The sequence below is a fragment of the Bactrocera dorsalis genome, chromosome 1, assembly GCF_023373825.1.
Source record: "Bactrocera dorsalis isolate Fly_Bdor chromosome 1, ASM2337382v1, whole genome shotgun sequence".
Classification (NCBI taxonomy): domain Eukaryota; kingdom Metazoa; phylum Arthropoda; class Insecta; order Diptera; family Tephritidae; genus Bactrocera; species Bactrocera dorsalis.
The window spans coordinates 8,207,253-8,225,186 of record NC_064303.1 but is presented as its reverse complement, the minus strand read 5'-3'; the positions used below and the strand labels follow the sequence as shown (position 1 = coordinate 8,225,186).

Below are 17,934 nucleotides of genomic sequence, written 5' to 3'. Positions count from 1 at the left end.
TGTAGTTTCTTTCATTACACCATAATCCTCAAACCTCGCGACAATGTTTTAAAAGAAGGAGACTTTGGAAACCCTTTAAACTATATATACAAATGATCAGTGTGATGAGCTGAGTTGATTTAGCCATGTCCAGTTTTTCAAATACCAACCTGAAACTTTTCACCGTCCTTTTCTTCTCATTTGACGGAACCGTCGATATCGGACTACTCTATAGCAGCCATACAAACTGACAGACAAAAATTAAGTACTTTTATGGAAAAGATGTCCGAAACGACTCGCTGCTATAGAAAATAGTTCTAATAGTCAGGGATTCGACTACCTCAGAGCTCTGGTGTGGTGCTATCTTAGTAATAGAAAACTGCTAAACCAAATTAAAGAGGGATCACGACAGATGGCGATTGCGTTACATGCAGCACAAGAAACCATTTTAGGCCCAGATCTTTGAAACATCAAGCACTGATACTATAAATAGCACTTAATTACCCCTTGAAATAAGTATGCAATCTACTACGGATACTCCAAGAACACCAAAAGCAGTAAACTACGTAGGCGTAAGACTGGGCCCTGGTTTAACTTTCTGGGTAAAAAGTCCGCACGCCGTAGCAGACTAATGGCCCAATATAGTAGACAGCCAAGAAAAACGATGACGATGGAGCACACGTTTCATTGCCCGGCCATGAAGAAGTTCGAATAGCAATAACCCGTCTGAAGGACAACAAAGCTGCGGGGCCGATGGATTGCCGGTTGAGCTATTCAAACACGGCGGCGAAGAACTGATAAGGAGCATGCATCAGCTTCTTTGTAAAATATGGTCGGATGAAAGCATGCCCAACGATTGGAATTTAAGTGTGCTCTGCCCAATCCACAAAAAGGGAGACCCCACAATCTGCGCCAACTACCGTGGGATAAGTCTCCTCAATATCGCATATAAGGTTCTATCGAGCGTATTGTGTGAAAGATTAAAGCCCACCGTCAACAAACTGATTGCGCCTTATCAGTGTTGCTTCAGACCTGGCAAATCAACAACTGACCAGATGCCACCACCACCATGCGCCAAATAGACCCGTGAAAAGAGAATCGACACACACCACCTCTTCGTCGATTTCAAAGCTGCTTTCGACAGCACGAAAAGGAGCTGCCTTTATGGCGTGATGTCTGAATTTGGTATCCCCGCAAAACTAATACGGCTGTGTAAGCTGACTTTGAGCAACTCCAAAAGCCTCATCAGGATCGGGAAGGACCTCTCCGAGCCGTTTGATACCAAACGAGGTTTCAAATAAGGCGAATCTCTTTCGTTTGACTTCTTCAATCCGCTGCTGGAGAAAATAATTCGAGCTGTAAAGTTAAATAGAGAAGATACAATCTTCTAAATCTGTACAGCTGCTGGAGTACGCCGATGATATTGATATCATTGGCCTCAACAACCGCGCCGTTAGTTCTGCTTCCTCCAGACTGGTTAAAGAAGCGATGCGTATGGGTCTGGTTGTGAACTAGGACAAGATAAAGACTCTTGTCATCAAATCAACAGTCGTCGCAGACGCGACTGGACTCCCACGTCACTGTTGACAGTCATAATTTCGAAGTCGTAGATAATTTCGTCTATCTTGGAACCACCATTAACACCAACAATGTCAGACTCGAAATCTAACGCAGAATAACTCTTGCCAAAAGGTGCTACTTAAAACCAAACTCTATAAGTCACTGTTCGAGAGAAGGCGACATTGACATAGTTCAGCAAATCAAGAGACAACGGCTACGCTGGCTAGTTGATGTTGTCCGGATGGAAGAGAACACTTCAGCTTTCAAGGTTTTCGATTCAGTACCTGCCTGTGGAAGCAGAGGAGGAGGAAGAACTTCACTTCGTTGGAGAGACCCGGTGGAAAGGACCTGGCTGCTATTGGTATCTCGAATTGACGCCAAATATCGAAAGGAAGAAAGAATGGCGCGCTGTTGTTAACTCGGCGGAGTCAACGCCAGTAAAGAAGAAGGAGAAGAAAAAGAAATAACATTTGCCACTAATTTTCAACAAGCACAGCATCAGAACTAGCAACAACGTCAAGCTCAATTGCCAGCTGTTTGTCCAATATCAAGAAAGGAAGGAGAAATAGCCAACCGTCAAGAAGTGCAAATAAGTCACTCTGGAGAGGAGTCCAAAGGCAAGAAGTGATATGTAATACACAAGCCGATACTTTTTTACATGTGTAAGTGTGCATGTATGTGGACGTATTTAGTTCCGTAATATAATATGGAACTTATGTATCCCCTTCAGCAAACCACTCGCCTTTCGTATAGTATGTATGTGCGTGAATGTGGAAAATCTGAGAGCTGCTGTAGTTAATCTTGACTTGTTGGTCCTAAGCGCATACAAGCTTATATAAACACAAATATATAACTACGCCAGTTTACAAGTTTACAAGAGATTTCTCCCGTTTTATTGGTAACAACTTTTCCCCGTTGCACGCGCAAACTCACACTCACACATTTTCATTTTTGTTGGCGCTTTACTGCAGCCGGCTTTTGCCCACGCCACCAGAGTTCCGGAACGCTACAGCTCACTGCCAGCTGCTGCACCGGACATACGAGTTGCACGGTGATATCTCCTCCTCATAGGCTGCATTCTTCTGCGCGTCTCACCCCGCTTCCGACTACAAGCCAATCCCACAACTATCCATTGTGGCATGTAATTGCTATTGCGAACGTTGCTGTCGCGTTGCCAACCATGCTAGCATCAATGGTGCGTTGCCGCGAACGCGCAGAGCAATTCATCTTCCTCTCTTCTGCACAGCGCAACAATCGCTATTGTGGGCAGTAAGCACATATGTCAGTATGTATGTATTTGCAATGGCGAGTGTGGGGGTGTGTGCGCCGATGCAGTTCTGCGTCTGACATGATGACATGGTGTAATCCATATTTGTCAATTCGCACCCTGATGAGCACTAAAAATATTGATTGTATGCGTTGTACACACTACCCCCCACACCCGCACATATACGCACACTCACTTGCATGCGAATTGCCGTTGCAAGCAATGCGGCCACACTTCACTCGTCTCTTGCCATATTTCTCTTTTGCAACTTTGCCTTCTTTTGCGCTGCGCTGTTGTTGTCCAAATGTAATCAGCGAAAATTCTTCAGCCAACAAAAATATACATACGTACGTAACCGTAACGGTACATATTAGTACATCACCGCTGCTGTGATAAGAATTTATTGATTGACTCGTGCATTCATCTGGCGCTCAGTGCGCGCGGCCAAAAATTGATCTCTTAATGTTGCTCGTTTGTAGTTTCGCGTATGAAGTCGAATATTTTTCGTAATTCTCTTCCATCTTCGCACAATTGAATTAAATGCACTTGCCTGCACTGCGGCACTGAGGCGCAATGATTTAATTTAATAACTTTTGAAGAAGCATTCAACTCATTTAATGTGCGAAAGAGATTTAATTGTCGAACATTCAGTCGTGATTGAACTTGTTTGAGTGTATTAAATTAATATTGAATCATTTTGAGTTGTGAAAAAATACAAATTCAATGAAAGCTCAGAGTAGATCCTCGAGAAAGTAGATTTAGCGCTCTTTGGTTATGTATTGTACCACACAAGGAGCGAAATTGAGAGCAAAAGAGAGAGAGAGAGAGAAAAAATGTGGATCGGAAACAAAAAGCTTACAACCATGGAACCCTATCATATCCACTGACTATATGCTGACGGAACTCTAGAAGAATGGAAGCCGTGGAATATATTCCGTCTCAACTAGCAAAAGACTGGGCAGTCGTAAAGGCAATATTTTAGTGTCGCATCAACCTTCGAGCATGCTTTCGATTCTGCCCAATTCTTCTTCTTCTTTATTAGCGTAGATAACGCTTACGCGGTTATTGACGAGTTTAGAACAAGTATAATCAAGTTCTTCTCCACCTGGTTTTTCCAACGGAGTGGAGATCTTCCTCCGCTTTTTCTGGTGGCTACTGCGTCGAATAATTCCAGAGCTGGACTGTTTCGTTCTTTCGGATGACATGATCGTTCAGTGTAGCCGCATGTCTTTTAATTCCCTGAACTTTGTCAATGTCTTCGTATATCTTAGACAGCTCATCGATCCATCGAATGCGATATTAGGAGAATGGAGTCATGTGAGAAGTTCACGCAAATGAGGAAAGTTTTCTGAGTGCCATTCACATGGAAGTGGCCAGAAACGATTATTTTACATATGGCTAAAGCAGCTTATGACTTCCGGCCTTGGACCAAATATCGTAGTCAAAGAACATAAGTTTGAAGGCGAGCTAAAGGGAGAAGGCGAACCATCCCTACCGTTGCGCGCTCGGTTTGTGACCCGCCACATAAAAAACAAGGTGGGATGCCTTGGGTAGATGGCTTGTGGTAACCTCTACCTCGTTACCTCTGTGGTACGAAATGTGTTGCTGCTTGACATAATAATTTTTACCGAACTTTCCACTGAGAGTCTAGTAATTTTCTCCCTCCATAACCTAACACAGTGAGACTTAATATAGACTTTACAGATAGCCTTAATTGCCGCTTGGCTGTCCACCAGAAGGTTAGTGGACATGCTGAATGAAGCAGAAGCCCATTTGACGCCTTTTGTTATGCCAACAATACCTTCACCGACTCCCTCTCAGCGAATGGCGTACTTGGAGTTAAACTGCCCCCCGTTGCAGACGAAGAGCTTTAGTTGTCGCGAGAAACGAGAGTAACCCTTGCGCAGCTTCGTTCTGAGTACAGTAGCGGGCTATACTCCTACTTATCCAGAATAGACCCCAACAAATCTAATATATGTCCTACGTGCAATGAGTATCCGTATGCAACTGTCCACTTCTTCGCGTGACCCACTAGTCCTACTCATCTGACACCCCTCTCTCTTTGGTCCTACCCCGCCGAAACAGCACGTTTCTTAGGCCAACCTATACAAAACTATTTTTAGCTATAGGCTGTTAAAAAGTTCTTTTCCGAAAACAACGAGAGTTTCACGATGAGAAAACTTTATCTCTTCTGTCTGTTTCTAAACTTTTTTCTTCCACTTACCTGTGATATCAGTCGTTGTAGTTCCTCGTTTTCAGTAACCAATTTCTGATAACGCTCCTCATCCTCTTTCGATATACCAGAGTCGGGATTGTACTTTGATTCAGCTTTGTCCTTTGGATGGCGTATCACTTCAATGACCTGTTCGGAGGATAATTAAGTAAAATGTGGTTAAAAGTGGTAATTAGAGTTTCCTATTATCAACTATAATATAATAACTTAGTAGAATAATACGATTTTTGATACATCGATACTAGCGCCATCTACCGTATCATACTTTTCTACACAAATGCTTTGTGCGACACGCCACTCACCTTTGGCACAAATATCAGCAACATACTTAGGAAACAACAAAATATCACAGCCAATGCAACAAATGCAAATGAGGCATCCTGTTGCGATGCGATGACCATGCCCACAGGCGCTGTGATTAAGCACAGCACAACCACATTGTAAATGCTCATGCCTACATAGCGGGAATCATTGATTTGCTTCACCTTAATCGAACGCGTTTCGTAGGCCAGAAAGAGGCCAAACACGAGTATTAGGCCCTTGAAGCCGTAAACGAGGCCTGAAAAGAGGTGGAGGATTGGATATGATTATGGGTTTGAGTATGTCAGCTGAGAGGATATGTGTTTTCTGCTACTCAAATATTTCTACTCACCTAACCACATTGAATTGTGATGACTTTCACAATGTTCCAGTTCTGGACGAATTTTTATATCATCGGATGTTAATACAGGGTCTTCGAGTGGGAATGTTTCAAGTATACGCTGTAACGGATCAAAAATCTGCCAGGCGAATAGTATAACTAAATCTACAGACAACAGGCCGGAGACCATGGTGTAAAGCTTCCATGGTTCGACTTTTTTCTGAAAATAAAAAAGAGCATATATTAATAAAAAAAATAAATAAAAAAAACATTTTTATTTATAGTAGCTTAAGAAATGATTTGCATTTAGTGCCGTTGCCATCTAACACGAAAATGAAATGAAAAAGAATTATTACAGCCTAAGCCATTTCATTGACATTAACAAAAATAATCATGTTGTGATTTAAAAATTTATTTTTTGCAACTTTTTGTAAAAAAGGTTGCCAAATAACTTCAAAGTGAAGACAAATTTAGTAATCATAAAAAATAAAAGCAATATTATTACTGATAAAATTAAAAGAAATGTTTCTTAGGTTTTAGCGTACATTTTTGTAACTAAATTTTTTATAAAGAGTTGCCACATATTCGAAACAAGTCAAAAAATACTGTAACATAATGAATATAAACGTGTTTTGAAGTAAGTGAAGACATTTTTATTAATTTGATAAAAAAATAATTTTTGTAGCGTTGCCATCTATATCGAAAAATAAATTAATATTATTATTATTATTTTTTTTGTTAAAAAATTGAGATTTAAAAATAGATTTTTTGCAATTTTTTGTAAGTAGGTTGCCACTTAATTTCAAAGTGAAGCCAAATTTAGCAATATGTAAATAATTAAAAAAAAATATTATTTTTTGAGTTTTTAAAAAACATGTTTAGGGTAAATTGTAACTAAAAATTTTGTAAAGGGTTGCCATATATTTAAAGCGAGCCAAATAATACTTTAATATAATGAATAGAAAAGTGTTCGAAAATAAAAAAAATATTTGTTTTTTTAATTTGCTAAGACAAAAATTTTAGTGGTGTTGCCATCTATTTCGAAAAATAACGAATCAAAGTATTGAGATTATGCATAAAAAATTATATTTACATAATAAAAAATATAGTAATGCTGTGACTAAAAAATATTTTTGCATTATTGTGTAAAAGGGTTGCCATGTAGCGTCACAGTGAAAACAAAGTAATATGTAAATATGTAAAAAAAAAATTAAAACTAAACATGTTTTTTGATATAAATTGCAATAAATTAAATGAGGTCATAATTTAATATATCGCTAAATTTTTTTTAGCGTTGCCACTGATTTTTATGAATCTGTTTTTTTTAATAATTTCAATATTTCGTATAAATTAAATTATTTTAGTATTAAGCAATATTTTAAAATGTATATTAACATTATATTTAAGTGGTGTTGCCACTTTTTTCTTTGAACTAATTTTTTTATTTTTTTTTTAAAGATTTCAAACCTCTTTTCGAACACCTGACCTTGATTTTTTTTTTTCTCTCGGTTGGCAACTTCAAAGTCCTTTTAGCACAATCGGCCTTGCTTTTTTGTTTTTTTGTTCTTTGGCAACCCCCAAAGGTTAAGCACACCCATGCCTAGCGCCAAATGTGTGTGCATATGAAATGTCATATGTGCCTGCCGGTGCACCTGTTTGTAATTAGCTCGACTGGCTTGCCGCTCGCACGCCCCTTTTGTAATGCGCGCTGATTAATTAGTTTACAGAGTCATCATCATCAGCAGCATTGTCTGCGGGGCCCCTAACACTACTCGCTCGTTCGAATTTCCAACCAGCTATAACCAGGTAATGTAATGCAGTGCTATGTAATTGTAGTTCACACGCATGTTACACATACTAATGCAAGGCTGATTGTCTGTTTGACTACGCATAATGTTTAACCAACTGGCAGGCAGTCAAGCATCAGTCATGTGCCACACACTGCAGGTGCAGTACACATACATACACATGTATAGCTGTGTGGGTTTAACTATACATGTATATATGTGTATATGTATATAGTATGTATGTGTGAAGCACACTTATACGTAGCTCCCTGGTTTGCTAACAATCATAATGCGCATTAGGGAATACTAAATGATTATATGTGTGTGCTTAAGTGCCACGGCTAAGCATTAGTGCGGCATTAATGCAGCATAGTGTATGTGTGTGCGTGTGTGTGGCTTTTACCGGTGGCCCCTGTGCATATTTATGACCTCTAATTGCGGTTTGCCTGCGAGTATATTATGCTGCCTGCCATTGCGGTATTCTATGGACTCAATTGAGCCTATCATCGCAGTTGCTTTGTTTCAGCACACTCATACATCATACATATATAATAGTATGTATATTTAGTAGTGCCGTTATTGCTCAATTGTATAACAATTTGTTTGAAATGAATTTGACGCAATTCTTCATTTGTATTCGCATTGATTGCCTGCGTCTATGTTGCTTCAGCTCTGTTGGCTGCTGAATTCAATTGAAAGTGCTCATTAGCGATCTCATTTCAATGGCAGCTGCTTTGTTGCAATGACAATGAAATTGGCGTCAGCTGAATTTGAAATCTCGCGTGTGCCGTTGAAAGCCAAATAATTTTGACAAACAATGAAATTATGATAATTGCGAAAAAGCTGGCATATTTCATGTTGTCTGACAAGCTTAGAAATAATTTTTAGTCAAATCAGTTTGTAATATATTTCGAACTTTGATCGAAAAAGTGATGATATCTTGCAATCGTGTCCACTTTAAATCGATATTATATGACTTTAAGAGATATGCATCAGTTATTTTCATTAATTTTTCGAAAATGTTGTAGAAAATTGCAATAAATTAGAACTTTTACCAGCGTCATCTGTTGGACACATATTTACGAAGCGTAATGCCACACTAATGCTTTGCAAAAATAAAACTCGAACAAAATTTAGGAGGAGCAAGCCTCAAAAAAAAGTTCGATAGAAACCTATTAATGGAATTTTGTTGAAACGGTTTGATTTTGTAGGATTATTAAAAATATATCGTCACCTAAAATGCCAAACAACGTGTCATCAAAAAAATCGAAATTGAGTTTCTTATTCCTTACGATTCACTACATCATTTTATATATACGCATACATAAAATTTTAGGCTTCCGTTACTATTATAACCGATATATAACCAATATATAACCAACATATAACCTATATATAGGCAATATATAACCATTTTATAACCAATTTATAACCAAAACTCAAATTTTGTTTGAAAATGTGTCGTCTCCATAATATCGTTTCTTTCGACTTTAAACTCATAAAAAGTGAGTTTTCTCAATTTGCATTTTGGGTGACGATATGCAAAAAGATTAGGGACTATGAGCCTTGAAAATATATTCATAAATCTATCCAATGGATTTCGATGTCTGCTTATCCAAATTTGTTTTACTAAAAAAGTGCTTTATGGAGACCACCGTAGAAAAGTACTTGACCAGCTTTTGTGAGGTTATCAGGTTTTATTCCAACCAAAACGGGTGATGTTTTTCTTATAAAAAAGCATAAAGGTGTGGTGAAAAGAGGGAGATTTTGAAATTTTTCTAAACTAAAATGAAAATCTTTTTTATTTTCTGGAAGCACAGATGGTTCTATGAAAGACTCACATTTTAGAGTCAACACGGTAGCGATCTGTAAGCGATCCAATCTTAAAGCTAGAAACCTACTAGCTATTAAAACTATTTTTGTTTTGATCGTACATCGTTTGTATGGTAGCTTTATGATTGCAAAGCTCTGCTACGCTCTCTGGGAATGCCAAAGGTACTGGATTCGCAATGAAAACCAGGTACAGGGCAAAACCCGGTAAACTAGATTGAAGACGAAAGCTATATACAAAGCGGCGATTAAAGTTCATGACAGACTTAGCTGCAAGTCCATTCGGACGAAATAAGAAGGGCAAATGTTGGCTTGGGCTAAGAGAAAAATTGAGGAAAGCCGAGCTTACTAAGCTTCGCAACTGCAATTCTTATCTAAGTATTCGAAGTTTCCGAACCAGATCGAGAAAGTAATCGCGGCCAAAAGGCACCTGTCCACCCAGAGCGAAAATAGGGTCAGCCAAACGGGCGAAGTAACCCCCAGGGCGGCAGAAATATTCTGTAAGGTAGCCAAGAGGTACTTAATGGTGATACTCGTAGAAATCACACAGGAGCAGTAGAGCTGAAAGGGCTGGATCTGCTTTTCGCAAACATGAATAGAGACACGGTCACGCCTATGTTCACTTTTGGGTGTTGGCTGAGTGGAGTCAAAATCTTAAAATATAAGCACGACCCCACTGTATTACGATCATTCCGAAAGTAAATGTACGGCATGATAAAGCTGGGGAATGCACTGTGACTGATGATATCTTGTATAATAACTAGTTTTCTATGCAAGGACTTGATTTTGATCGATCAGTTTGTATGGCAGCTACATCTCTTAGTTTTCCGATGGTTTCGACAAATGAACTGCTACTTGGAGAGACAAGGACGTGTGATTTATCGAAAGGAAGTTAGCAAGTGTCGAAGTTTTTCTGAAGTGGTAATGGGTAATATCGTTAGAAAAAATCGGTTACCCCTTCAAAAAACTATTTCGGTATTCGCTGTAATGTACAGTTCATGCAATAGTTCTGATAATATTTTCTACCATGTGTGCCGCTCTCGGCGTTAAGTGCTTTCATTTGAAATCAATTTAAACTATTTAAGCGCTCGAAATTAAATGAGTGATCTACGCTTTATAGGTGAATTATATGTGAGATTATTGGGCAATGTATTTTGCTTGTTATTGCTGCATTGCGTTTCGCTATATTGAATTGATTGGTTGGTTAAGCACTTGGCCACAACTGCGTGAATTAATTAATATGGAATAAAGCGTTTATATTGGCCAGACTGGAGTTGTATTAATGCGATTTAATCGAGTGACATGCGTGTGACTTATGCGGTGTTATTGTATTTAAATAAATTTGCTCTCGAATGTACATATGTATATGTAAATAAATATTTTTATACATATGTGAAGCAAGTGAGCAGGAATTTGCTAATTTCATGTTCATTTTGCTATAAATTTAGGAATAAAATAAATATATTTAATTTTGTAATATATTTTTGTATAGAAAAATTAGTAAAAAAAATATTTGAGCCTTTTTACTTGGAAATTCAGAGAAAACATTTTTAACTACTTTTTGATATTAAAAATAATACCCGATTGCATTTTAAAAATTTTTAACTAAATCATTTCGTTTACTTGCTGCATTACTTACTTTTGGATCAGTTTTTGCTTTTGTTGTAAAACGATGCACACGCCAGACTTTGCTGAACATAGCACCATAGGCTAATGTAAAACCGGTGGTTAGAAGCCAAGCGCGCGCTTGACATATCTGCAAAGAAGCACAAGAGAGAGAGATAGAGAGTGAGAGAGAGAGAGAAAATATACAGAAATGTTGAAATAATATAATACGTGCGGAACGAAGCTTTTTTATTTTTAAAATTTAATTTTTTTTCTAAAATTTTTTTTACGATATTCTCCAGAAAATAACGATTGAAATTTTAACTACCCTGATCATTAAGTAATTGGTCGCCAGTAAAAGCTCTGGATAGCTTAAATTAAATAAATGAGGAATGCACCGTGACCTTAGGTCTATTGTGTCCTCTCAAAAATCATAAAGACTCACCTATCCCCAGCATATTGATAAAGTCCAATATACTGCTGGGTGCTAGCGAAGCGATATGATCTCTATTTGGAAACATGGATCGAAGGGCTTTTATCTTAAGAGTTTACTAGTAACTTCAAGAAATCCTATATATTTAAGTTCTACCATAAATATGTATATTTCAAACTTTTCAACACTTACTTTTGGATACTCTTGTGGACTGACAAATCGCCCATCCATACCCAAGAGTATGACTGATGCCAGACATATGATGACTCCAAAGAGCATTATGGTATTACATACAGGATGTGATGATTGTATGACTCTGTAAAGATATAGAAACAGAAAACAACAACTTTTTACTAATTCATTAAAAGAATATAAAAAATAGTTTTTAATCATTAAAAAAGTAATTTTTGCTTTGATAAAGCTATTTGCAAATAATTCTCTTAAAATTTGTTTGTAAATTTCTCAACTAGTTTGGGATTGCCGTGGCTTAGATCGAGTTTAACACTAGAAAACAGACTAAGGCCTAATTTTGTAGTAATAAAATGATAACATAGCTTTTGTTAATACTTTTGATTAGGTCTGATATAATTAGTAATCACTATTGATGATAAGAGTTAATTTATCTATTGACAAAATACGAAAAGACTTTTTCGACTACCCAATATATTGCTTAGTCTTCCAAAGTAACCATTATTTCATAGAAATAATAATCAATACAAATTAGAAAAACTGCTCAATCGCACATAATTATTTGCAGCGAAGAATAAGGAAATAATTTTGAGCACAAACAAAAACAAAAAGAAACACTATGCTGCTTAATAATCAGATTAACGCAGCGCCACTCTTTTGTAAGCGGATAAAAAAGCTTAGAAGTAAATGTTTAATTGGCGGAAGAGAGCAGAGAAGAGCGGGTTATAAGTTGATAGGGAGTGAGAAGATTATCTGCTTTTAAGCACACAGGTGAACTTAATTGTCTGTAAGCGAAATTGCAATTAAATGACGATTCAATCAATACAAGCGAAAAATAATTACTTATACCACATGGTGTACTTAATTTGCATTATTAAACGTTTGTGATAGGGTTTTTCATGTAATGTAAATGAGATTTGTAAAAGAAAGGGAGTCAAATTATAATTGATTCGATTTTGGATGAACACAGATTTTTGAAAATATGCTTATGAAATTATTTTAAGAAATATATTCACGAGTAGCAGTTTAACTATAATAAAAAGAAATCTCCTGTATGTAAAACTTTTTTATTTGAAAATTTTTCGCCACGAAATTTGGAACAGCGCGTTCATGAATGAAATGCTATGATCTCTGACAATATTTTTCAGATCGGTCAACTATAGCATATAGCTGCCCTGCAAACTCAACGAACGAAATCAAATACTTCTATGAAGAACTTTTTTCTTTGTCAGTTTACTTTCATAAAATTTCGCTTGGATTACTCGTATTAGCTAAGATAATGCTAAAATTTCCGCACATTTCATTCAGATCGGAGCATTCTAATATATTGCTGTCATATGAACTGACCGAGCGAAATGAAGTTCTTGTACGGAAACATTTTTTAGTTGACAATATATTTTTACGAATTTTGGCATAGATTATTGTGCAAAAGATAAGTACAATCTCCGAGCATACGGTTCAGATCGGACCATTATAGCATATAGTAGCCTTACAAAGTAGTCAATCAAAATTAGGCTAAAATTCTTTTTACACCCTTTTATACTATAATATTGCATCTGTGAAGGGTATTTTTCTTGTTTTATAAAATTTGTAAAATTTTTTGTTGATTAGGATTTTTAGATATTCCCTAGATTGCTTGCTGGAAGCTGAGCGATATTTTGTTTTTGTTCCCTGTGACCCTTTGGTCAATAATTTATATTTCATTATAGATTTTCTTGCTTCGTTACATGCACTTTTGGGAGCTCATGACTCATATATTCTGTAAAATTTTCTCTAAAATTCAAGTGCACGTATCATCAGAAATTTATGCTCTTCCACATTTATACTTCAGTGAAAGCCATTACCACTCTTTTGTCCATTATTCTTGGAAGGACATATCATACAAACTTATATTAAAAAGCTATCTGTGCTAAGAATAAGTAGCTGGTTAAAATGAATATTGCCTTCCTGTATAAAAAATAAGTTCTTTTGATACCTGAAGTGGCCCTGTTAAGTTTATAAGAAAGTCTCGGCAGCTAAGTAAGTCTGAGTAGCTAAGCCAAAGTAAGTGTAGTTTTCTAATTTTGCTAGTAAGTTTTTTCAAATTTTTTTTATTTTTTCGATTTTTTTTATTTTTTTTTGGTACTTTTGCACTTCCATCCTGATACTCTATTCTCGCATTTCGCGCATTTCCTTTTCATCTTTGCTTTCATCCTTTAATGCAATGCCTGCGCGGCGCTTATTCACTCATGCAGTCAACGGAAAGACAATGCTTTCTGACCACAATACTGTCTTACACCCACTAACATACGAGTGGATATATGTACATATATCGTTACATTAAATGCAAAATAACGTAACATCACTTTCCAAAAGTTAAAAAAACACTAATATTGGGACAAAAATTGCATTATGGTTATAAAAGGCTAAATTTCGGTTATTATATCCGACAATTCAATTTTATTTTTTTTTTTGATAATACGTTGTTTTGGTTATGAAACGGTTATATATTGGTTATTATATCTGACAACGATTTTCAGTTTTTTTGAAGATACGTTATTTTGGTTATAAAATGGTTATCGTACATTAATATTTAAACAAAATTGGTTATAAAATGGTTACATATTGGTTATCATACACACATATTGAAACAAAATGGAAGTTTTGGTTATAAAATTGGTTATCATATCTGACAATGAATTAAAATTTTTTTTGATGACACGTTGTTTTGGTTAGAAACAGTTATATATTGGTTAGCAATACGTTATAAAATAGTTACATATCGGTTATCATATTCGTTATTAAATGGTTATATATTGGTTATTATATCTGACAACGATTTTTTGGTTATTATTTTTGGTTATAAAATAGTTATCGTACACTATACTGAATCGAAATTGGTTATAAAATTGTTTAATATTGGTTATCATAAACAAATATTGAAACAAAATGGAATTTTTATTTATAAAATTTGTTATCACATCTGACAATGATTTTCAGTTTTTTTTGAAGATACGTTGTTTTGGTTACAAAATGGTTAAAAATTGGTTACCACACACTCACATTGAAACATTCAAATTTTCGTTATAAAATGGTTATATATTGGTTATTATATCAGACAATGGTTTTCAGTTTTTTTTATGATACGTTGTTTTGCATTTTAGGTGACGATATACCATACTTGTCAGCTTCTTTGCACTTTCTCAGCATTGAATACTTTTACTTCGTATTATCTGCCGCCTTTTGTTATGCTAATTTACTTGGCGCAGTCTTGCTAGAATATCAGTAGAATATAAAGGCAGCGCACTGCGGCGACGGAAGTATAAAAGTAAAATAATCTTCTATGGTTCTCTTTTGGCCGGCAACATCCTGTTGCGCATTGTGTGCGGCTGCTGTCATAATAAAATCGCTTTATTTTCACAAGCAAAGCCCTTGTGACTTTTGTCACAGCAGCGGCCTTACTTCGGCTGCCCACACTCTTTACTTTGTTACAGACACTACGCAATGCCGTTATCCAATATTTACACCCACACACACAAATACATATATGCTTTTGCACTTAAGTCCTGCCGTCGTCACGCCAACTGCACACCTCCATCCGCTTACCAAACATCGTTAGTGGTCGCTCAACAACTTTAGTCCCCGTCGTCGTCGTCGTCGTCATCGTCGTTGCTCTGGTTATCGTTTTTCGTCGTACCTACGTTGACAGACAGCGCCGCACTGGCAATTGGCTTATCTCTGTGTGTCAATCAATTGATGCCATTTAATCCGACAGCTGCTGCCGCCACTTGGGCACTCCTGTCATTCGCCTAGTGCGCTTCGACTATTGTCAGCCGTGTTGGCCTCAATCCCATGGTTGTTGCTTGCTGCTATTGTTTTTGTTGTTGTTGCTACTGCTATTGTTTTTGTTGTTGCTGCTGCTGCTTGAAATATCCTTTGCAATTGTAATATGAATGCTTTCTTCCCTATCAATTCTCTTCGCGCTTTTGTTGCCTGCTTTCAGCGCACTTTGAAGTTCTGTGCAGGATATGAAAGCCAAACGCACACACACATATATACTCGTGTAATTCATGCTGTCAGCCTTTTGGTGCGCTGGGCGCGTCTTGTCAGCTTGCCGCTTGTTTTTGTTGTCGCGCCAGCGCTTTTGTTTATCTACTTTCTTTGGCTTAGCGCGCTAGTCTTTGTTTACATTGACATTTAATGGAAAAAGGTATTGAAATTTTACTATAAACACATATACATTGACACAGCCGCACACATACATTAACTAAGGTTACACATACATATACACATTACCACCTTTCTCGTCGTCAACTGGCTTATCGTCATTTGCGGCGCTCACGCTCAGCTCAGTGCAGCTTGTTTTTCACTTACTAGCCTATATTGAGCGCTTCCCTCACCCACTGTTGCCCACCCTTCAGCTCCATTGTTTGGTTCTCTTTAATGAGTAGTATGTTAAGTAAATTTCCTAACTTGTTGATAGCTATCAATCGTTTGGCTTAGTGAAAATTGTTTAATTGTCTAATTAACTTCAATTGATTTTGTGAGCTTCTAAAAAGTTCGACAATCGTTGGGGCAGCAGAGAAGGCTGTTTGGAGAGGAGTTCAGTTTGTTGTGGGAAGAGTTGAGTGGCGCGCTTTGTGTAAGTCGGCGAGTGACTTCAAAGGCATTTAGCAGATTATGTTATCATTTAATTGTGCTTGTCTTGTCCTTAGGTGATTTTTTGTAACTTCGGAAAGTGTGTGTTGGCGCTTCATTTTGATTAGCTAACTAAAGTAGGTCACTCATTGGAGTGGACAAATGATGGTTGAGTAGAAAAGTGGTGGCGCAGTATTAATAGTAAAAATTGTAATAACAGAAAAAACGTCGAACAGCGGTTAAAAGCGCAAACAGATAATAATACTACGAGGGCTATAACTTTTTGTTCTTTTCATTGGAGGGTTTTTTACGTGGCGGGTTCCAAACCCAACGCGCAACCCTGGTTCTGATAGTGAACGAGGACTAATATGTACCGTCATGAAACAAACAGTCACCGCACTGTTGACAGTCATAACTTTGACGTCGTAGATAATTTTGTCTTAGGCTCAACGGCTAAACCTCAAAATGGCAATGTACATATAAAATGTATTCTCCTTCTTCTTTGACACTACAACGGTGGCTCGGTTTGGGTCGAGAACACAAAATTTTGGACATTGCCTCTATCCTTTGCTAGGTCACGCCAGTCGTCCCAAATGCAGATAGGTCGCTATCCTCTTGGTCTTTTTATTGGATGCTTTTCGCTAGAGCACTTTCTATACGAACCAAAGCACCACATGCCGTCCTACAGCTCAAGCAGTTTGTGGTTCCATCTTCTGCGATATTCATTGAATACGCGGACGGCTTCAAAGATCTTGCATAGAACATGACCGTGGCGCTTTTAAGAAGCATCAAAATGGAAAAGTCTCCAAGCGGTAAGCCTGTATCTAGAAATCCATCTGCTACAGCAGTCCGCTTAACGAATTTAGAAGTGAAAAGTTAATCTACCAATAATAAAATGAATTCTATAGCAGATATGTATATTTAAGGTCAACGCCAAGTTTTACGTTGAAGTCTTCAAGAGACTCAAACGAAGGGTCAATCGGGTCCGACAATACATCGCAGCCGATTGGAAGTTTCACCACGATAACGCCCCGGCTCACACCGCCTTTCTTGTGAACAGCTACCAAACCAAGCATGGCATCCCAACGCTTCTGCAGCCGCCCGACAGCTTCTATGTGGCCTCCCGTACTGTTTTTTGTTTCATTGCCTGAAAAGGCCGATCAAAGGGGATCCATGCAGCATGCACCTCGACTTTCAAGGCTATTCTTCAGAATGCCTTCCGTGACGCCTTTAATGCTTGAAAATCGCGCTGGCAGCGGTACATCGACGTAGAAGCAGCCTTTTTTTGAAAGTGTTTAAAGAATTGTAACGATTGGTTCAATAAATTTTTTGAAATCGACTCAGTCCTATTAATTTCTGAATTTTTGGACAAACCCTGTAGCTATTTTTAACTGCACGACATATTACTTGTAGAAAAAGGTGTTCTCGGAATTTCTTTGGGATTCTCTTATTGATTGGTATATATTATAAAATCAATCGAAAGTACGAGAATTTAAATTGTGATCAACAAGTGCACGGAAATCGTTATTAAATTCATAGTTGAAAATGTTGGAAAAGGCTTACGATGATGCAGTTTTATCAAAAATACAAGCCCACGAGTGGTACAAAGTCTTCAAAGACGGTCTGGAGATCGTTGAAGACATGCCTCGTCCTGGACAACCTACGATCTCTTAAACTGATGAAAACATTAAATACATGAAGGAAATGCTGCTTGGGCAGCAATCATCGGAAGAAAGCCAAAATACCACGCCAAAGTCGCTCAAAAATCAAAGAGATACTTGCTAAAGGAGCTGA

General features: G+C 37.3%; 1 protein-coding gene across 3 annotated transcripts in view; it reads right to left on the bottom strand.

Annotated features, from left to right (window-relative positions):
• LOC105221829 (gamma-aminobutyric acid type B receptor subunit 1) overlaps positions 1-17,934 on the bottom strand; it is a 394,872-nt gene that overhangs the window by 4,692 nt on the left and 372,246 nt on the right. For all 3 annotated transcript variants that reach the window (XR_007422804.1, XM_049457025.1, XM_049457029.1), the window contains exons 10-14: positions 11,527-11,650; positions 10,936-11,052; positions 5,692-5,899; positions 5,342-5,598; positions 5,031-5,168 (exon numbers count right to left, since the gene is read on the bottom strand). Coding sequence is in view for 2 of the 3 variants with exons in the window: in XM_049457025.1 (XP_049312982.1) it covers positions 5,031-5,168; positions 5,342-5,598; positions 5,692-5,899; positions 10,936-11,052; positions 11,527-11,650 (844 nt within the window). In the remaining variant the exon portion in view is untranslated. The remainder of the gene's footprint in view (positions 1-5,030; positions 5,169-5,341; positions 5,599-5,691; positions 5,900-10,935; positions 11,053-11,526; positions 11,651-17,934) is intronic.